The 22,276-nt window shown below is 43.6% G+C and overlaps 1 protein-coding gene across 9 annotated transcripts in view; it reads right to left on the bottom strand.

Moving 5' to 3' along the window:
• RBKS (ribokinase) overlaps positions 1 to 22,276 on the bottom strand; it is a 97,517-nt gene that overhangs the window by 45,511 nt on the left and 29,730 nt on the right. For 8 of the 9 annotated variants that reach the window (XR_008596941.1, XM_054978742.1, XM_054978795.1 and 5 more), the window contains exons 2-5: positions 19,326 to 19,458; positions 15,054 to 15,117; positions 12,145 to 12,207; positions 2,418 to 2,582 (exon numbers count right to left, since the gene is read on the bottom strand). Coding sequence is in view for 8 of the 9 variants with exons in the window: in XM_054978742.1 (XP_054834717.1) it covers positions 2,418 to 2,582; positions 12,145 to 12,207; positions 15,054 to 15,117; positions 19,326 to 19,458 (425 nt within the window). In the remaining variant the exon portion in view is untranslated. The remainder of the gene's footprint in view (positions 1 to 2,417; positions 2,583 to 12,144; positions 12,208 to 15,053; positions 15,118 to 19,325; positions 19,459 to 22,276) is intronic. The other variant, XM_054978786.1, reaches the window with a different exon arrangement.

The raw sequence follows: 22,276 nt of genomic DNA on the forward strand, positions 1-22,276 counted from the left end.
CTGCCACCATTCCTGCAGAATGGTGGCAGGTCCTGAGGGACTACAGCCCCGGTTACATCTCCTGCCTGGCAGAGGCACAGCAGCTGTCTCAGGGGCCACAGCAGTGTGGGCTCGCTTGCCGGCTGTGGCAGGGTGGTTTCTGGGCTGAGGTCATCAGATGTCTGCTCCTGCTGGCCCTCTGGGTCCAGGCTCCTCAAGACTTTCTCCTAACATTCTGGGTCAGGCCACTCTTAGCTAGAACCCTCTGAGTTGGCATCTTTGGTCTGGTCAGAGGATGGGTCTGTGGGGGTCATGACACCATCTCAGTGTTCAGCTTCTCAGTGTTCAGTTCATACAGAAATGCACCTTATTTTCAGAGTTCTTTACTAACACAGTCAGAGATGCCTGGGTCTAGAAGGTTTGATCACCTCCATTTCAGCATCTCCCTTATTACCTGCTCCACACATTCAGCCTGCTTCCCTGTGGCTCTGTAGGGTGCTGAAGAGATGAGGGGGTGATTTCCAGTCAACGCAGAATGCTCAGCTTGCATCATTCACCCGGGATTGTCCGAGAAAACCTGGCCACTACTTCCTGCATTTGTGCCCTCTGAACAACTGACAGACCAGGAGAAAAGCTAGTTCTTGTAGCTCTCCCTCCCAGTTGCTATCAGTACACAAATCAATAGGCCACTCTCCCTCCACTTCTTCTAAAACCTCACTGTCTTTTCCTTCTGGGAAGAGCTTGGGCATTGCCCAGTGGACCTTCCCCGGTTGCTGCTGCTTTGCTGCCTCCACTGAGAGCAGGAGGTGCAGATAGGGGCTGTGTGTTTGTGTGTGTGTGTGAACTGCTTCCCACCCACTTCTCCTTTGTGGCTGGCTAACTGTCTATAGCTTATGGCTGTTGTGGGTTTTCCGGGCTGTATTGCCGTGGTCTTGGCATTGTAGTTCCTGACGTTTCGTCAGCAGCTGTGGCTGGCATCTTCAGAGGTGTAGCACCTGGTGCTACACCTCTGAAGATGCCAGCCACAGCTGCTGGCGAAACGTCAGGAACTACAATGCCAAGACCACGGCAATACAGCCCGGAAAACCCACAACAGCCATCGTTCTCCAGCCGTGAAAGCCTTCGACAATACATGTCTATAGCTCAGTCAGGAGTTCCTGGCCTATGCATGGACAAGCAGCAAGGCACCCTGGATGAGATCTTTGAACACAATGTAAGATCGTTAAAAGGAAAAAGCTCCTTACTGCAATACAATGTCAATTCACTAGGGCACAAGAACACTGGCAACACAAAATCAACATACTACAGAGTGTTACAGAACTAAGAAAAGAAATAAAAACATGACACTAAGCTGTGCATTCACTGGTGTTACTTTGATATTCTCTTCCACGGAATGAACATAAGCTCACAGGTACATTAAAAACAGAGGCTGGCCTCCCCTGTTCCCCATTCTTGGCTTGAGCACCTCTCACAGTGTGTCCAGCCCTTTTAGAATGGGTTCTTGGAGGAGGCAAGAGGATGCTGTCATTAGAAATTTTTAGGATGCACCACAAGGCCTTTTTATTTCCCAGAGCTTTTATTGGAGTATAACTGCAGGTATCTTTGAGGGGAGCTTTGGGTTTTAGTTTGTTGCTTTTACATTGAAATGTTTTTAATTATGATTTGTAAGCCACAGGGAAAGATGGGATAGAATTGTTTAAATTAATAAATACATACACAGGTCAGAACATGAATGAAAAAATGGTTTGCTATTGTGTTCTCAGTATGCAACATAGTTTATTCATCTTTGCAACAGCTCTGCAGGATGAGAATGGATTATGAGTTGCTCTGTTTAGTTTTGTCAAGGTAACTGTTGACTGCAGTTTGCCACTGAAAAAACACACTAGGTTAATAAAGTTTAAAACATCTCTGCAAAGATGTCTCAGTCTTAAGGTTCCTCCAGTGTCAGGGGGGTACAGCATGGTGACAACAGATATCAATGAAGCCAATCCCTGAAAACCATCATGGAGTTGTGGGCGGAGTTTTAGACTTGGAGATTCAGGTTCAAATTATTGTTCAACCACAAAGCCACCTGGGTGTTTCACAGTCAGTAGCATAACTCACCTTGAAGGATTGTTGTGAAGATAATGAAGGAAGGAAACGATATACACTGCCTTGATCTACTCGAAGAAAGAACAATCACACGCACACGGTGATTATTCTAACAATTTTACGGAAAGGAAACCAAACCTGAGAAAGCAATCTGTCCATGCCAATTCAGTGCATCCTCAGGAGACGTGGCATTTGAATCCAGGTCTATCACATCCAAATCATTCACACTGGCCATATTGTCTCTGTAGATGCTGAATTGTAGTCCCCTTTCTTTGCACCCTTGATTTTCAGAAACGTTTGTGGAAGGATGTAAAAGAATTAAGGATGAAGCCCTATTATTAGATTACCTCCACTCTTGTGTGCCAGTTTCAAAGCTTCCAGAGAAACAGCCGGGGTTACTTCAAGTTGACAGACCATCACTTTGGCTTGACAGATGACATGAGCAGCCCTCCTTAAGTCTTCAGAATCCATAAGTAAATTTGCTCCCGCAACAATGACAATAAAGTTTTGCCCTAAAAAATAATTTCTAAGTTATTAATTCTAAACAAGTTTAAGGTCTTTCCTGCAACCTAAAAGACAAGAGCAAGGGCCAGTCTCCATTCGTGCTCTTGTGAAGCTCCCAGTCACTTCAGCAAGGCTTACAAAGGAGAACTGCCTGAGAGATGGTTCCCTAACAAATTTATTGTGCCTTGACTTTAGTTTTTGCAGAAGGAGAGGGGGGAGACAACAAGCCTCCTTCTATCAACCTTCATGGCCTACTATCATCTCACACTTGTTTAACAATCAGCTATTCTGGAAAAAAGAGAGGGAAGACCCATTCCTCTGGCCTGCTTTCACCGTTTTCATAGTTATGATTTGTCTTTATTAGCTGCCTTGAATTTTTCTTTTGACAAACAGATTACAATACTAGTCTTTATGATACCTTCCCCACCTTACAGGGTGCAACCACAGTCTGGGAAGAGCTCCAGGCACCCTAAATCCCTAACTGTAGCACAGTGGTGTGGCTTGGAAGGGACTCATCACTGGTATCTGTCTGCTCTTGAGTCACTGCTGTTTCTAAGGAGTGCTGCTAACGTCCTCACCTCTGCTATGACGGACCTCAGGAAACACACAAATGCCCTCGGGAGGAGCCGTTGCTAGGGTTGCCTACCTCCAGGTCGGGCCTGGAGCTCTCCTGGGTTACAACCAATCTCCAGATTACAGAGATCAGTTTCATCTTGAGAAAAGGGCAGCTTTGGAGATTTGTGGCATCACATCCCTACTGAGCTTCCTCCTCAAACTCCATCCTTCCCAAGCACAGCCCTACAAATTTCCAGGAATTCCCTCAAGCTGGAGTTGGCAACCTTAGCAATGCCTGATCAACTCCTGGTGTCTGATGGCTGGAACCATTTCGAAAACTGTGGCTGCTGAGGGGCTATTAGCACAATTTCTTTGATAGTGGAGAAAGTAGTGTCTCCTGCTGAATAATTCCCACTGGGGCATCCCAAACAGTGGCTCTCCCTTCCTTGCTCTTGGCATCAGTGGTGCCACATCACCTCCAGCCTGATCTTGATTATTTCTGATTGGGCTGCTTGTGATGTGGAGCTCCTTGAAGAGCAATGAGTGTTGCAGTTCCCGGCAGTATTACTCAGCAATTATTACATATTCAATTAATTTTTCAATATACCTGCTCCTGCCAAAGGCTGATGTCACATCTTGCAAAAAAAGACAAACCCACTATGCCCATTTGGTCATGGATTAACTTATTCTTTAAATAAAGAGCTATGCTTCCCCAAAATAATATCTATCTTTAAGGAGGCTTCAAAATGCTTTATATGCAAAACACACCTCTCCCAAACACAATGATAAGAATAATTTAATGACTTCACAGGCTTTCCAAATCCACTCCCCAAAACTAGACAATTAAAATGTGTTTTAAATATGTTAAAGCTTATTTGGATTAAAATCTCTCCCCTCCCACCCTCACCCCCGCTCTATGCAGAGCACAGATATAGAGCACAGGTTAGATATCGAAGAAGGTGGAGTGGAAATTGGTGGGAGGAACATTAAGTGTTTGAGAGATGCAGATGACACCACACTACTGGCAGAAAATAATAAAGACTTGAAACGGCTACTGGTGAACGTTAAAAGAGAAAGCTCCAAAGTAGGATTAGAGTTGGACATCAAGAAGATAAAAGTAATGACTACTGAGGAATTATGCAATTTTAAAGCTGACGATAAGGAAATTGAAATTGTTCAAGTTTTTCTATTCCTTGGCTCAATCATCAACCAAAAGGGAGACTGCAACAAAAAAATCAGAAGTAGACTGAGACCTGGAAGAGCAGCCCTGAGGGAACTAGAAAAGATCCTTAAAGATAAGAATGTCTCTTCGGGGACCAAGATCAAGATAATCCAAACTATGGTATTTCCCATTATGGATGTGAAAGATGATCAATGAAGAAAGCTGACAGGAAGAAAATTGATTCATTTGAAATGTGGTGCTGGAAGATAGTTTTGCAGATACCATGGACAGCCAAAAAGACAAATAAGTGGGTTCTAGATCACATCAAGCCTGAATTCGCCATAGAGCTAAAATGACAAAACTAAGGGTATCGTTCTTTGGTCACGTCACAAGAAGACAAGACTCTCTGGAAAAGTCAATATTGCTAGGAAGACTTAAAACAATATGGCTTGAGTCAATAAAAAAAGACATGCCAACCAGACTGTAAGACCTGAGCAAGTTTGTTAATAATAGGATGTTTTGAAGGTCTTTCATTCATAGGGTTGCCATAAGTCAGAGGCAACTTGATAGCACATAACACACATACATTTATCTCCCTGAAAACCACCCAACATAAATATAAACAAACATAAATCAGGAGTCTCTGGGTTTTACCAGTTGTACTCAGCCAGGGCTTTTTTTCTGGGAAAAGAGGTGGTGGAACTCACTGGTTCCATATGCGCATGTGCGCTCTTGGGACCACATGATGACGCCACTTCCAGGAAGTGATGTCATCATGCAAGGCACCACCCCAGAGGCTATAAAAACAAAAGATAAGGAGGCCAGGCTTACCTTTAAAGAATTATAAGCAAGACAGCTGGGTTTAAACCCTGACTTCAGCTGCCTGGCTGTCTCTTTCCTGCCAGGCACCTGAAGCGAGCTGGCTGAGTTTAAATGGTAGCAGAGAGGGAGAAAGCCTGAAGGGGTGGAGGGAAGAGACAAAGGGAGGGGGCTTAATGGGGGAAAGAGACTGAATGGGCTGGGAACAGGGAAGTAAAGAGAGGGAGAATGGGTGGAGGGGGTTAAGAGGGAAGAAGTGAGAGGAGGTGGTGGAGAGGGGGAACGAGTGAAGGGACAGAAAGAAGAGGGGAAGGGGACAAGGAAGGGTTAACGGCGGAAGGAGACAGAGTGGAGTGGGAACAGGGAGGTAAAGAGATGGAGAATGGGTAGAAGGTTAAGAGAGAACGAGTGAGAGGAGGTGGTGGAGAGGGGGAAAGAGTGAAGGGGTGGAGGCAAGAGACAATGGGAGGGGGCGTAATGGGGGAAGGACTGAATGAGCTGGGAGCAGGGAGGTAAAAATGAAGAATGGGTAGGTGGGTTAAGAGGGGAAGTGTGACAGGAGGTGGATGAAAGGGAGATTGGGTGAAGGGAAGAGACAAGGGGGGAGGAGACAGAATGGATTGAGGAGAGGGAGGAAAAGAGATGGAGACCAGGTAGGTGGATTAAGAGGGAAAAAGTGAGAGGTGGTGGTGGAGAGGGGGAAGAGTGAAGGGGCGGAGAGAAGACAGGAAGGGGACAAGGGAGGGTTAATGGGGGGAAAAGAGATGGAAGGGACTGGGAGCAGGGAGGTAAAGGAATGATGAATAGGTGGGTGGAATAGGTGACAGGTATTGAGGGGGGGAAGAGAGGGGGAAAGAGTGGTGGAGTGGAGGAAAGAGAGGAGTGTTAGAGGAGGAAAGAGACAGAATGGGTTGGGAGCTTCCCTCCTCCCAACCCTTTCTATCTCTTTTCCTCTTTAACACCCCTTCTCTCTTTCCTCCACCTCTCCACTCTTTCCCCCTCTCCACCCCTCCTGTCACTCTTTCCTTCTTGATCAATCCACCTACACTTTCTGATTCTTTACCTGCTCTTTGTGTCCTTGCCCCAAATCCATTCTGTGTCTTTCCCCCCCGTTATCCCCCTTCACTCTTCCTCTCTTAACCCTTTCTCCATCTTTTGACCTACTTGCTCCCAGTCCATTCTCTCTCATTTTCCCTTCAATCCCCCTTCATTCTTCCTTGCTCCACTTCACGCTTTCCCCATGTCTCTTCTCTCCACTCCTGCACTCTTCCCCCGTCTCTCCCACCTCTTCTGTCACTCTTCCCTGCTTAACCCATCCACTCATTCTCCATTTCTTTATCACCCTGCTCTCAATCTATTCTCTCTCCCTCCTTTAAACCCTCTTGTCCCTTCCCTGTCTCACTTCACTCTTTCCCTCTCGTAGGCACCTCCTGTGACTCTTTCCCTATTAATCTATCCACCCATTCTTTATTTTGGGTTTCCTCCCTGCTCCCAGCCCAGTCTTTCTCTTTCCCCCATTAAGCCCTGAATCCATTGTCTCTTTCACCCTCTCCCACCACCTCTAGTTTTTAATCCACACATCCATTCTCCATCTCTTTTCCTCCCTCTCCTCAATCCATTCTGTCTCCTTCCCCCTTGTCTCTTCCCTCCACCCTTTCACTCTTTCTCCCTTTCCTCCACCGTCTCTTTCCCTCTTAATGCACCCACTCATTCTCCATTGCTTTACCTCCCTGCTCCCAGCCCATTCAGTCTCTTCCCCCCATTACACTTCCTCCCCTTGTCTCTTCCCTCCACCCCTTCAGTCTTTCTCTCTTTCCTTCACCTCCTCTCACACTCACCCCCTTCACCCATTCTCCACCACTTTTCCTCCCTCGACTCAATCCATTCTGTCTCCTTCCCCCTTGTCTCTTTCCTCCACCCCTTCAGTCTTTCTCAATTTCCTCCACCTTCTCACACTCTTTCCCTCTTAACCCATCCACCCATTCTTTGTCTTTTTTCCTCCCTGCTCCCAGCCCATTCAGTCTCTTTCCCTCATTATGTCCCCTCCCCTTCTCTCTTCTGCTGGCCAGGCAGGGCATTTAAACCCTGGCTTCTGCTGCTTCGCCAGGCAGCAGAAGCGAGCAGGCTGGGTTTAAATGCTCCCTTCCATGCCACTGCATAGCAGCACGGAAAGGGGCATTTAAACCCTGGCTTTTCAGCTGCCAGGCAGGGACTTCCCCACTAGGCACCTGAAGCGATCCAGCTTAAACCTCTGTTCAGCTGGCTTCCCGGGAAGTCCCCATGGGCCAGCTGAACGTGTGTGTGTGTGTGTGTGTTAAAGTTTAAGTCACCTTCCATGCTACTCCTGAGTGGGGTGGAGGGCGACTTAAACCCCCTCATTCAGCTGGCCCTCAGGACTTCCTGGGAGGCCAGCTGAATGGGGGTTTAAAATCGCCCTCCACCCTGCTTGGGAGCAGCAAGAAGGTAAGGCGACTTAAACTTTAACCCCCTGTTCAGCTGGCTGTGGGGACTTCCCCGGAAGCCAGCTGAAGAGGGGCTTAAAGTTTAAACCCCCTTCTGCCCTGCTTGGGTATAGAAGGTGACTTAAACTTTAACCCCTGTTCAGCTGGCCTCCAGAGAAGTCCCTGCAGGCCAACTGAAGGGGGGGGGGATAAGTTTAAATTGCCTTTGGCTCTACTTGTGAGGGAGGCAGGAGGGCAGGCAGGACACCACAGCCAGGGGGAGAACTCACCATCTGGCTGGTCAGTGTGCTCTGTTTTGCCGCAGAGGCTCACTGTGCTACTAAAGAGCCGAAGCCTTGGCCTGGAAGTGGAATCAGGTGGGCGGGGCCACCTGAACACGTGATTATTTGGGGGAGCTGCTGGAATAGTGTTCTGGCACGTTCCGGCTGAAAAAAAGCCCTCAGAAAAACTCAGCATTGCTGCTAAAAGCTTCCGCTGCAAGAATTAACAGAGACTATCTTTTACATTCTGGGGTGCTCAGAGATGCCCCTCTGTCCTCAGAGAGGCAATGGGAGAAGTTGTCAGGAGTGCATTTTCCCAGGTTAGGCTGGTTGACCATTACTGCAGGAAGCTGATTTGAACACATCCACATGTGCCATGATATCCAGATTAGGGTGTCACAAACAGGGGGCCACAAGAACCTTTGGGGGCATCTAGAGAGATGTGACATCACTCTAGAGAGACATGATATAAAACCATAAAGGTTTTGGTGATTCCTAGAGAGGACTGATGGTACTCTCAAGTTTTACCATACAGTTTCTGATGCTTCCTAGAAAAGTGTGATGCCACTTATGGGTTTCCTCCAGAAGTGATGTTACACCATCACTGATGGCTTAAAGGCTGACAATACTGCTGTGGTTGCCTAGCAACCCCCCACAATGGCCACTGAAGAAGGCATTCATTTCTTAAAGCTATGGAACTGTTTCTATTATTTTTTGGGGGGGGGGACTTCCAATTTTTAAAAATGGATTTCAAGTTTGTAGAAAAAAACGGTCTTGTTTATTCATGGCTCTACTCTCTGGATTTAAGTATCCACAGATGGTACTATGCTGAGTATTTGATATGTTGATTGGTGTTTGGCCTGGAATTTCTATCTATACTGATTCTGAGGATAAATGGTTAAAGTTTGGATCTCTCTCTCTTTCTCAGTATTGAATATAAAAGTTTGACCTCTTGAGTTCTTTGTTTTCTTTTAGTTTTGTGAGTTAATAGCAAGCTAGTTGCTGTGATGACAACTGAAGTGTCCTTCCCCACTTCAACCAGTAACAGACATTGCCATACAAAGATAAGGCAACTTCTATACCAGGTTTTCCTGAAAGCAGTCAGCAATTAAATGAGTATCTTAATAACTTTGACTTCCTTGATAAAGAATTCTGTCAATGGTATTTACATATCAAATGTACATCCCACAAGAAGCCAAATAAGAGTATTGTGGGAACATTCAGCACACACTACTGAACAACACAATGACTGCATGATGATTCCTTAGAACATGACACTAAAGGCCTTAAAACACACTACATTCTTGATCTGGATCTTGCAGGGCAATGATGATGTGCCCTTACTACGCTTAGGCTCCCATTCAGACATTCCATGAAAAGGTTAGACTCCATGATACAGCCACGCAAAAGCATAACTACAGATCAGAGAAGCTTACCCTAGTCCATACTATGGACTAAACAGACAAGGCACAGTATGGCATATTTTGCACACAGCATACTGTTTACATCCCAGTAGATTTAGGACAATGTCCTGCATTCACAATCAGGACAGCAAAAAGTATCATAACTAGAAATTACAATTACTAGAACCTACTACAATTACTACAGTCCATAAGTCCCCTGCTTTTCAACCATATGTGCCAGTAGCATGCATCACAACTTGAAATACCTTGAAGAATAGAGCAATGAATATAACAGCATTTTGTTTTAATATGAGCCACGAGCTACTTCATCAGCATGAAAGAATGTATATGAATATAATAGCTGGAACACACTGGACTGATAATCAAGCTTAAGGCAGGCAAATATCTCTCAATTTTACCAGCTGTGGTGCTAAAACTAAATACAATAATCAAATCATTGGCTGTCTTGACCAACCAAGGAAACCTGTGTTGTACTGATGTGATTTCCACAGATCAGGGGAGCAAGAATAAACTGGTCATAACATTCAAGAATCAGCTAATCTGGCTTAACTACTTGGCCCCCCAGTACTCAGATCCAATTTGTGTTTTCTAACATTAGAAGTTTTGCTTGGGGTGGGGGGAGTTTCATCGATTCCCTGCCTTTATACATCTCACCTACTCCTGTTCCTGGGGGGCCCCTGTCCCCTGTGTGCAGAGTTTCTGGGAGAAGGGGTAGCTTGGAGCGCTGTAGCGGGAAAGCAGAGGCGGGAAAGCTCTGTTCCTCTCACTGAGCTCCGCTCACGCTCCTTTGGATCCAAGCCATTATCTACAGCTGGCTGCAGAATTCTATGCGGTATTTTCTAGGGGGAAAAACCATTTCTGTGGCTAACAAGAAATAACAGCTTGCTAAATCACAGGATTCAAACACCCAAGGTCAAGTTGTGGGTGTAGCTCTGCGTGAGAGTTCCTCTGTATTTATCAGCTGCCTGCTTTGAAAAGCCAACATGTACACTATGAATTTGCAACAGCTGCCAAGCTTACTAAACTAACATACAAGATCCAGGTAGCATTTTTGCATTCTCTTCCAGAGCCAAAGTACGCTTTTGACTTATATTTTTCTTTAATCTCACCTGTCACTTCTTTAATGTAAATTATTTTTTTAAAGCTTTTACTGATATAAAGGTTCACTTAATACCTTTGTACCCAAAGGCCTGCACACATGCAAAGAGCCTGACCAGTTTTCAAGTAATGATTACTTAACAGCAAAAGATACAGTTAAGCTGGGACAGGCTTTCTGCTGGCTTTTCCATATATTGGCAGACCGCAGCACTCATATTCCAGATCAGATCACTCTCTAATTCCTCTCTCAGAGTCCCCCAATAGTCTTTGAGGTACTTCAGCAATATGCTGGTGCCACTCCTGAGCTTTAGGCTGAGCAAAGGAGGTGTCATTCATGACCACGTTTATGGTCCCCAGGCAATAATGCTTACTTTGACATTTTACTACAGAAGAAGCAAGGAAAGTCAAAGAATCCTGGAGGAGGAGGCCATCACATAATATGAACCCAAGAGCATTTTTAGGGGTGAACAGAGCAACAACATCACTAATATATATCCTAAATCCAGAGTTTTTGTTTTTAAAGAATGTACTGGTACTCATACAAATCTTTGTACTGATTTCCACCAATTCCCCCTCAGAACTTGGGAGAGCCCCTCAGAAGGTGCCCGACAGTACTCAGCACCAGTGAGTACCGCTGCAAAAAAGTCCTGCCTAAAACAATGTCAGGAATCACACGAGGAAGCATAATGTAGGCATGAGCTATGTAATCTGAAATGTCCCAATTACCAAGACTCCAGTTAAAAAATAAAATGGGAAAAACAGAGTGCACTTCCAGGATTAAGTTCCTTTGAAAGAGGAATCCGTGGAGATTCTATGGCATATTTTATGGATTTTTCTCACACTGCATATTCACTATGAAAACACAGTGCAGGGAGCTTGTTGCGAGGTGTATTTATGGCAAGATTGCAGAGAAACTTTCCTGCCATGTTATTGGGTTGTTCATTGCAAGAACAGTTGGCATGTTCAGTATTTTTGTAATATCTGATGTTGCCATTCTACTGGTATTATGAAGATGTATTTGAGAAGATGGGATGCTGTAGTTAAAAAGTTATTCTCTCCTTGAGGCCAAATCTATGCAGACCCCAAAGTAGCTCAGAATGCCCTCTTATTTAGTATGGTCCAGAGCTAACTGGACCTGGCAACCAAGGTGGGCTGCACGGCTTGTTTGTTCAACTGCTAAGCAGACAGGTAACAAGGAGAGACATCTAAAGATGGAGGCATTGGTAGTGTGTGATCTACTTGGATGAATGGAAGTATTGTATTGAGCCATGCCCTGAAAGTGAATTCAGCTTGCCACAGTAAAGTGAGCAAAACAATAGTGCTAGGATTTTAGGGCTTTCTTAAGTACTGGTAATGGAAACCAGGTCACTGAACTATAGCAATGTGATGATGACCATTTGTAAAGAAGAAAACAGAGTTGCCAACTCTCCCGAGAGGAAAACTATCCCCTACCCATGTGATCATTTGCAATTTTTAAATCATTCAAATACATAAATATGAGCAGATCTAATATAATCTACTAATGAGGCTGAGCTTTCTGGAATATAGTCTACTTGATCTTACTGGATTACATGGTATGAATTTTATTCTGTAAACATGATAAGAATCTTAGTCTTCAATAAATATTAAAACCACAGTTCAGCTCATTAGAAAAATGGAATCAACCTGATCAACCAGCTCATTATCTTTTTTAAGAACTCAGAAGAGCATTTTGACAACATTTCATTTTGCTTCAAAACTCCAACAGTTTGATATGGAAAATAAGACTTGGTAAAATTCAGAATATGTACCTTCATTATCAACAATGATTGAAGCAGCTCCAGTGGCCACATTCTCGGCTTGACCTACAAAATCTAGGGCAAGGGGAAAATAAGGTATAAAATATGATATAAGTTCTGAGCATAGAACTTAGTTTCAACAAACAAGAAATGGTGCAATTTACCTGCACAACGCCCAAAATGAACCCATAATCACGGGCATTAATAAATATTCACAACTATTATATGCATAGCAATGCCATAAAAATACATCTTTAATTACATCACAGAATAGCATACACAAACGCAAAAAATTAATTAATTATGGCTAATCTTCTGCTTCAGTAAAAGTATTTTTAAATCCAAACTTTTCTGAAAGTTGCAGGATGTTTCTTTCTCATTCGTGCACAGCAAGATAAACATTTGAAACACTCTTTACACAAATGTGCATTTATTCCCGCCACCCACCCATCTATTTAGATAAATTTCATGTGTGAAAGTCTTCCCTCTTGATAAGGTACAGAACAGTGTTTTAAAAAGCCCTGCTTGATCAGATCAACAGTTCATGTGTTTTCACTAGCAGCCAGGTGTCCCCGGAAGGCCTACAAGCAGGACACGAAGGCAACATCCTTCCCCTTTTGTCCCCTCCTCCCCAACTGGCATTTAGAGGCAGACTGACTCAGACCCTACAATTTTCATTAGTAATTGTAGCTAACAGTCACTGTTAGAGCCATCTCACATAAATCTGTAATCTTTTTAAAGCTGCCTAAAACAGGTTGCAAGTACCATGGTTTATGGCAATAAATTCCATTTGTTAAGTATGTGGTATGTAAGATGTTGTGGTGCAGTGGCTTACTAGGCTCAGTCATAGCCATACCAGGCTCCTGGCAATGGTGGGCAATCTCCTAGTGATTGTAGCTACTTTCCACCAATTGATGGCTTTTAAGGGATTTTTAGGAGCCCTCTTCTAGAATCTATGTGTGAGCATATTCAAGCAAGAGACAAACACACACAAGAGGCAAATTTGCCTCGGTAGGCAGATTCTTTCTCCTTAACTGTAGAAATTGAACTACAGGTCAGCTCAATCTTGCAGTGAGGTGAGAAAGTTCCTTTTTAAATATAAAAAATTTCTCTTGTTTTACTTTGTAACTAAGTTTTAGCCTTGTGAGAACAGTTTCCCAGAGAGGTCTTGAACCCATTTCAGAAGTGTGACTCCAAGCATTTAAGATGTTTACATTACATTGAGATCTGACTGTCCTCTCAATCAGGCTTGTTGGGTGCCATGTATCCTGGGCAATGTAATTCTTAAGAACTGTTTGTATTAACAATTTTTTATCTTTTATTCTGTAAACAATTAGCAATTATTCTGTAAACAATAAGTGCTGAGGGTATATAAGATCCTCTGATGTAATTGGTCTTTATGCACATATTCAAGAGAAGATATGCATCTGAGGTTTATTGGGAAAATAAAGCTCCTATCTCTTTGTGTCACTGTGATTGATTTCTTGAATATAGTTGGGTAAGTAGTAATAGGGGAACATAATTTGCAGCAGAGTACTATTTCAAAAATTCCCCTATCAATGGCACTCAGTGGGAGGAGGCAGGCTGGGAAAATGGGTGTGAATGTGTCCACATCTGCAGCCGATGACATCACTGCAACCCTGAAGCAACTGTGTTGCATTTTCACTATGTTTGGGGCCGATTCCTAAAGAATCGGCTCTGGTTTGATATTGTTACTTTCATATTGCGCCAGAAGTTACATCATTGGCACGTGCTGTGGAGGTGCTGTGTCTAATAGTCATGTGTGTTAGGAGGCTGCAGTGAAGAGAGAGAAGGGACAAAATAACCCTTTTAGACTCTTCCATCTGCACAGGACTGAACAAGTGATAAAATGAACAGCATTTTACATAAGGCACAATCCATAAAAGTTTTTAAATCACCTGGCTCTGCTCCTACGCAGTTGCCCCAAGGTAAAGCTGGCAGTTGTGGTGCTGGTGAGATCCCTGTGCTGTGCCACCTGGGAGAGCCGGGGATTGCTGCATGCCGTCCCCAGCCGCGCAGGGACCCGCACAACCCGGCAAGGCCATGCCTACTGCCACGCCAGGCCAGCCCCGCACCAGTGCTGGGAAAGGTGCATGGTGGATGCGCGAGGTTCCAGCTAGGCTGCGGCATGATGCTTTGCTGCTTTTGTGCCCAGCCGGAAGGCCACGGAGTGGGCACGTAGCCCAGCTAAATCACAAGCAGTGGCCCCATCTCCCAGCTGGCCTCCCAGCCCACGCTACCCCAGCTCGCCCTGAAGGGTGGGTGGGCAGGAACTGCCTGGAAGGTGGGAAGGTTTGAAGTCTCGTTGGAGGCAGGGGAACCCTTCCTCTCAACGGAGCGAAGGGGAGTGGGGCTGGCTGGCCGCCACCTGCACACTGCAGGCAAAAGCAGTCGGAGCCGGGGAACACTGAAAGCCCTCCCCAGTAGCTTTCAGAGAATTGCCCTGATTGAAACTCGGCAAGGCTCAATCCCGTGCGCCCTCCCACCAGAAAGTTGGTCTTTCCGGCCCACCGTTGTCTTTCTCACCCTTTGGATGGACGGCCCTGCTGGGTTCAGGGCGGGCTCTGGAGATTTAAATGCCCCTTCCTTCCCGCACAGTTCTGAGAGCTTGTCAGTCAAGAGACACCTATGCTTCCTGTCAAAACTTTTGAGAAACTGACACATGTTCACCTTCTGTCAGGTGTCACTTGTAGCTTGGTGCAGCTCAGTTGGGATTTGAACCAATGGTTTTTCCAGTTATGTACCGTGCACTTAATTTACATCATATCACACCAGCTTTAATAATTCAGCATCTATAATAACCAGTGTGCAAGCATAAGGCATAACAAAAAACATTCTATGCTATTCCATCTGTAATTTTTAAAACTCCAATTTAAATATAGTTAAAACAGAACTTTTACCTGTAGGAATACCATTTTTCTTCAAATTTTCAATATAATCATAACCAAAGGAATCCTTTCCAACCTATTCAGTAAAGATTAACAACATTTAACTTTTATAAACCTAAATGCAAATATTCTGCACATGCATGGACAAAAACATACGTTTTTTTCCATGTTCAACATGACTTACTAAGTCTGTGGTTTTAGCAACGTTTAACATTAAAGTCTTAATTCTGCACTTATGTGCACATAGTTTACCTTCAGACAATGATTCTGTAGGTCATATTTAGAATTCTAAAATGTCCCACCTGTGAGTTCATTCACTGTATGAACGAACTATTGCAGAATAGGAACACCTTTCAAAAGACTTTGTATTATTTAAAAAATAATTATCCTATTTTTTTGCACTCAAGCCAACAAACAACAACAAACAGGATAATATAAAAATGCTGAAGAAAAAAACAAAATAAAAACAAACAATTCAATCCTACATTGGCTGGAAACAATCATACCCTTCATCACAGAAGTATTAGCAATTTAGGTACCAGGGGGATGCCGTTCTTAATTGTTTCCCCCTCAGTTGGATCTGCTGCCATTTCTGATTCAGTGCTCAAGTCCGATGTTAAAGGAGCAGCACACCCTGCCCCCTAACCCATAATTTATGGAGAAGAAGCTTTTTTATATAGTTCTTGAGACAGAACATATAGAAACACTCACACCCTTGAAGTAAACCCTCTAAAGACTTCCAGATCAAAGGCACTCCATGGACAAGTTTAATTAATTTTTTTAACAGCATTAAAATGCTATAGGATACCCATGAAAGGTGAGTAGAGAAAAATAAAATCTTCTAATTATTTTGCACCACAGAATTAATTTTTGTTAATTTTAATATCAATCATCAGCCTATAGTTTTTTGGAATGTGGTTTGGTAGAGAGTGCCCTCAAGTCATAGCTGACTTATGGAGACCCCTGGTGGGGTTTTCATGACAAGAGACTAAGAGAGGTGGTTTGCCATTGCCTGCCTCTGCAACTCTGGTCTTTCTTGGAGGTCTCCCATCCAATTACTAACCAAGGCCAACCCTGCTTAGCTTCTGATATCTGACAAGACCAGACTCCCCTAGGCGATCCAGGGACAATTCTGCTTGTCCTGGCATAGCGCTATACTCATGCAATGAGGGTGTCTTCCTGGCGCAATTTCTGATGTCACTGCGCTTCAATGCCGCTCTTGAGGCCCGATGACATCAGAAATCATGCCAGGAAGACACCCTTATTGTGCAAGTATAGCGCAACGCCAGGATGTGCAGAATCACCCCAGGTCAGAGTACTTTTTGGAATATGCTTTCACTGTTTGCAATATCAAAAGTATCCTTAAGATTAAACATCATTCCTGAGGGATTCTTGAGGTTCTGTGAAAAGGGATGTAGACCAAACAGTATTACTCAAATTAACAGACTGTGTCATTCTTGACATTCTTGAAATTGCAAAGGAATGATTTGTGAACTCTGTGTGTCTGATAAATCCTGGATTCCTATGAAAATTTTATTGTGGTCATCAGAAGTAATGGAGAGATTACTGCAGTATCTCTGGCATGTATTGCATTGCCCTTAACCATGCTTTCTAGTGGTTTACTGCCGAGAGACCTGCTGGTTCCATGTACAAAGAGAGCATAGGATGATTTTTGGGTTAGCAGCTCATCTTCAAAGTTATCTATTTTCTTGAAACAGCTGATATCAATCTGTTAGGGAAATAAAGTCTATGGAATTATTTTCTAGAATCTTGGATGGGTCTCCATGGAAACAGGGCACTTGACATTACAGGGTGGTTCTTTCTCATGCCCCTTATTTCAAGCATTTTGATAATGAAAGCCAGGCTTTTTTGATGGGAAGACTACTGGCTCTGGAATGTACTTCATAAGTCAGGTCACAGTTTTCCAATCTCAGCTTCACTTCAGTTTATTCCTACATTTTCTTCTGAATAAATGAATGTACATCATTAAGCTAATTCTCAAACTGAATTCATCAATAAAGGAAAGGCTGGGTGTATATGCAAAATGTTAAAACAGATTCCAGAGGATGGAATCATATCGCAACCAAAACTAAAATAACTATTGGCCTATTATTGCTTAAATTCATTTCCTTCATTATTGTTCTGGAAACAGTATACACTAATTTCTCCATAGTTTAATAATATTTTTCTCTGGCTCACCATCAAACATTTTTTTCATGTGCCACTTGGTGCCAGTCATCACAACAGGTATCATTCCAACAAGCTACAGAATCAAAATAAGCTTGTACCTGCAAATTAATCACACCGAAATAAACTTTCCTGGCATTTCTTATATACCATCTGTTCTGCATAACTAAACTCTGATTAACTTTTTGGGAATATGTTTATTTTTTATTGCATAGGAAACCAATTTTGTTACTAAAAATAAAAGCTCTAGTATGATAAAGAAACTGAAATACAGTTTGGAAACCAAACGACAACATCAAGAAATGCATCATAGTAAAAGATGGATTCACAGTTATCAGTATCAGTTAAAATAAACCCATTAATATTGTTTCACACAATTAATTCAAACATCAGTGAACATGACCTTGTGACAGTTTTTTATGAGTTAGTAGCCTTTTGGCTGGATCACTACGATGTGCTTTATATGAAACTACCTTTGAAAACTGATGAGAAATGTCATCATTCATCAAACCCTGGTAACCTGAACCGCAATTCCCCATTATGAGCATACCTTCTCAATGCTTAAAAATCAAGCACACAGCTAAATGTGCAAGACTCGTTTATTTAAACAAAATATTTCTTCAAAGCATTCAGCTGTGCAGAAGATTATTTTTTCATCACAGGCAAACGTGTTTGTTGTGATGTCTGAATATCGCAGTGCCGTGCAGACCTAGACTAAAGTGGCAGGACAAGGAGCAGCTCTGAATTTCTCAAGTTCTTTGTAGTCATTCTTTTCTCATCACATCACGTTTTCACATAGCACTCAATTTCTACCAGGCTGCTCTGTTCCTAACCATGTTTATTCAAAAGAAAATCGGACTGATCTCAATGAGATTTACTTCTATATACATTCAGCTTGAGTAAAAAACATAATCTAAGTGAGTTATTTTTTTGCTTTCGTGATAGGATTTTGTTATAGTTTCTAGGACAAGTACTGCTGAATAGTGAACAGTAATAGGAAGCCTTTTTGTTCTGTCCTGCAGGAATACTGTCATACACTTTGATAGGGCTGTCATCTTTTTTATTTTCCTGGAAAGGCTCATGATGAGCTTTTAACAGCTACATACTATGGATGAGACTTTGACCTCCATGGAGTCACAGAAAATAGTAGCACTGGGAAGCCTTATGCATCCCACACTTCGCATGTTCAGGCTTTCATTTATGAACACACTTTCAAAGGCCAACGTTCTGACACATCAGTTTCAGAAGTTACAAAATGAGATTGAACAATTGAAGTTCAGGCAGATAAAATGGATAAATGTGGACAAAATGCAGACAAATGTAGTGAGAATGGAGCCGCAGTCCCTAAAGGATCAGCTTTGCAGCTTGAGAAGCGCTCAATCTAGCTTGGTTCGAGAATGTTCAGGTGATGCCTGTGATTAGGAGTGTTTTCTTCCCCCGGTTTTGGTTAGTATGCCAGCTGTACTCCTGCTTGAAGATGATCTTGCATTAGTAATTACTTGACTAATGCTACGGGCTGTATATGGGGTTACCTTTGAAAACAGTTTGGAATCTTCCGTTGGTCCAGAATGAAATGGCACAGTTCTGCTGGTTGCTAGCCCTTTTCTGGACTCAGTTCAAGATGTTGGTTTTAATGTTAATAAAAACCTAAAAGGCTTGAAAATTGAATAGTTATAGAAAGCCCAGACTGAGCTCGTTCTGTCCCCATGAGTTATCGCAATGGCAGAGTTCTGGGTGATACCACCATCTGAAGCAAGAGCAGCTGCTCCTGGCAACAGAGCATTCGGGGCAGTAGAATCTTTTTACAGATCTCTTTGCTGAGGGAATAGGCACTCCCACGCAACTGGAGCTTTAAAAAATCCATAAAAATTATGAGTTGTTCAGGTAAGACATTCTTGAACCTCCAAACCATAGTTTGGCTTTTCATGTCAAACAAGCCTACTTCAAGAATCAGTAACCAGCTGAAACTGTGTTTCTGGACTGCTGATCAGAATCCTCTTTTGTTGTTAGTTTCTGAAAATAAATTTCACAGTTACAGATAATTGTAATTGTAATTAGGATAGGTATGAAACCAGAAGATCCAAGTCAAATGCCTACCTTGCAGATCATTGAGGTTTTAGCCCCAAGTCGAGCTGCCTGGACACACTGGTTGGCCCCTTTCCCACCAAATCCAGTGAAAAACTTGTGCCCATGTATGGTCTCTCCAGCTTTGGGCAGACGGGTAGTAAGGCTGTAATAAGAAAAAGGAATATTGTTTGGGTGAATTAGTAATTGGGAATAAGATTTCAGAACATACACCCAAGGCTGACCCAGACTTGGCCCAGAGTCCCATCTGCTGCCACCTGCATCAGGCCGCATCAGGCCAGCTGTGTCAGGAACCGGGCAGACCCTCTCCACTCCCCCCTGACTCTGCTCCCCTCAACTCTGACCCTCTTACCCTCGGAAGAGATGGGGAAAAGGCCAGCTAGGAGGCGACGAGGTGGGCATGGCAGGAGGTGGCCAGGAAGACATAGGGCTCCATGGCACAGCTGAGCTGCGCGGCAGCGCAGCAGCAGCCACCCGCCATCCAGCTGAGCTCCGTGGTGGTGCAGCAGCACTCAGAGGGTGCTGTGGGGCCGAACGGCTGGGCAGCAGCTAAGCTGGCAGCCCGGCAACTCCCTGGGACCCTGCAGAGGTCCAAGGCAATGCGGCAGCCACCACAGTTGATGTCGGGGCGGGCCGATGCGGGGAAGCCTGAGCCGGAAACCATTAGCCCCAACAATGCAGCCAGGCCAAATGAGATCCCCACGGCCAGCCAGGAGGGACACAGAGCAGACAGACAGGGGCAGGGCCAGTCCTGGGAAGGGCGCACAGCTGGGGACAATGGGGAGCACAAGGGACGTGATGGCAAGGAGGCAGATTGGCTGCCCCGGGAGGGGGCGGGCTGGAAGGGTGCCAAAAAGGGAAGGGCTCCCAGGGAAGCCAGGGAGGAGAAGGCTGGCATGACGTGAAAGAGAGAGGGTGCACACGGTCATGACCTAGCTGGCAGGAGGAGGAATCAGATGGTGCAACCTCCTCCCCTGTCTATTTCTGAGGCTGAGGGAGACCCCCCAAACACAATACCCGGGAAGACGGCTGAGGGCAGGGCCAGCGGGCTGGGCGGAGCGGTGGCTCATAACAACATTCCATAACATACCATAACAGAAAGATCTAAAGCCATATAGACACTGCCCAAAAATAGCTCCAACTTCAAACCTGTGGTTAACTGGGATTGTGAATGTACTCAACACAGTTAGCTTCCCCAGTTAAAACGTGTATGCCCCTGTAATTACTACAAACAATCTAGCTCTCAATTGTTGAGCTGTTTGGTTGCACTTACAGATTTTTTTAGAGCAAAAGATGATGAGTAGGACCACAAGATGGATCATACCCTAAAGGTGCTGGGCTTTTAAGACAGAAACAAGACAAAGGGCTTCGTTGTTCTCAGTACAGTCCTAGGCTACAAGTGGCAGATGCACACAGCCCACACAGCTGCTTATATAACACATGGGCCAAGGGGAGGATAAGCATTTTTAGTGAGCACTGACAAAGAATACATAGTCAATTAGAGAGCTAAATTTTGGATGAGAGAAGTAACTTCAGTTTTGTACTCCCCAGTCTCAGCACAGTTCTTCCTGAAATTTTTGACATAATCCAGTGATTTATATGAAACATATATGAAACATATATTTCATATATATATTTATATGAAACAGCCTCCACATCAAACAATGAAAAACTATCATGCTATGCTTGTCTCCATAATGTTTTTTTTAGCTCTGATAGGCTCTTTCACACAAAAGTCTCACATGTAACATACGAGGACTGTATCACATAAGAAATGTATGTAAAAATCAGCCTTCAGAGGTTTTACAGTTACAAGGTTTTGGCAATCCCAGTAGCCACCATGTTCCTGAAGTTTATTTGTTTTGACTGAGCTTGCTTAATATTTGTTAAACCAGTTTTAATGTACCATTCAGATACATTCTATATATTCCACCCATCCCACCCCTGATCTTTTAAAACTCATTCATTGTTGGCAGTCCACTGCTGCCAATATTGAGTTGCGCTGGACAGAAGGCTTAGAACTGAATGCAGAAATCCTGATTTTTGTGTGAAATACCTCAACACTTCTTTGGACGAATACATTTTTAGACCTGATAAATATTTTGATGATCATAATATAAAGAAAAAGGGAGGGAAAGAAACACATACTTTTTTGTGTGAGTTAAGGAATTCAACTGAGCACAGAAACATTTCCTAACACGCTTAGGTTAAAAATATCACATCTAGAAGACTATGCTACTGCTAAGCAGGTTACTGTCATGTTTCACCACAGGCAATGAGGTAAAAAAAACCCACGGGGTTTAAAAATAAAACACTTCCTACCACTCTAGACAGAACGGATGTAGCAAATATACCCATTGGGAAGGATGCCTTTTGATTAACAAAGCCCTGAATGATTAAACACTGGCATAGACAGGCCTCAAAGAATGGTTGGAAAGCAAAAGAGAAAATTCTAATTCTGAGGCAGGGGGGGGGGGATTGGAAAGTTTATGCGGGGATAGAATGGAGAAAAAACAAAAAGTTATTCAACCAAACTAATCTCATAGATGGGTAAACATTATAAACCCACAAAAATGGAAAAATACTTTTTAACAAAAATATGGGTTTCTTAAAAAATTGGAAGTCAGACAGTTTGGAGAAACAGTACTGGATAAAGAAAACAAAGCACAGCAACGTTGGCCAGGAAGAAAGGGTCAGTCAGGAGAAAATTCCTGCCCAGTGTTCAGTGTGGCAAGCTCCTCTTTTAATGTGTTGCCATTTTAAACACTAGTGTGCCTGGGTCCGCTTTCGTTTGTGTCATAGCAGAAGTAGTTTTATGGGCTCTTGGATCAATTGCCTAATGTGGGATCAAGCATGCCCTGTAAGCAGAGCAGCCAAGAGACCAGTCAGTCACTCACTGGAAACCAACACAAGACTTAGTTATAGATAGGGACATTTAACACTAGAACCAAACTTACCCAGCT

Source organism: Eublepharis macularius, chromosome 1 (assembly GCF_028583425.1).
Source record: "Eublepharis macularius isolate TG4126 chromosome 1, MPM_Emac_v1.0, whole genome shotgun sequence".
NCBI classification, from domain to species: domain Eukaryota; kingdom Metazoa; phylum Chordata; class Lepidosauria; order Squamata; family Eublepharidae; genus Eublepharis; species Eublepharis macularius.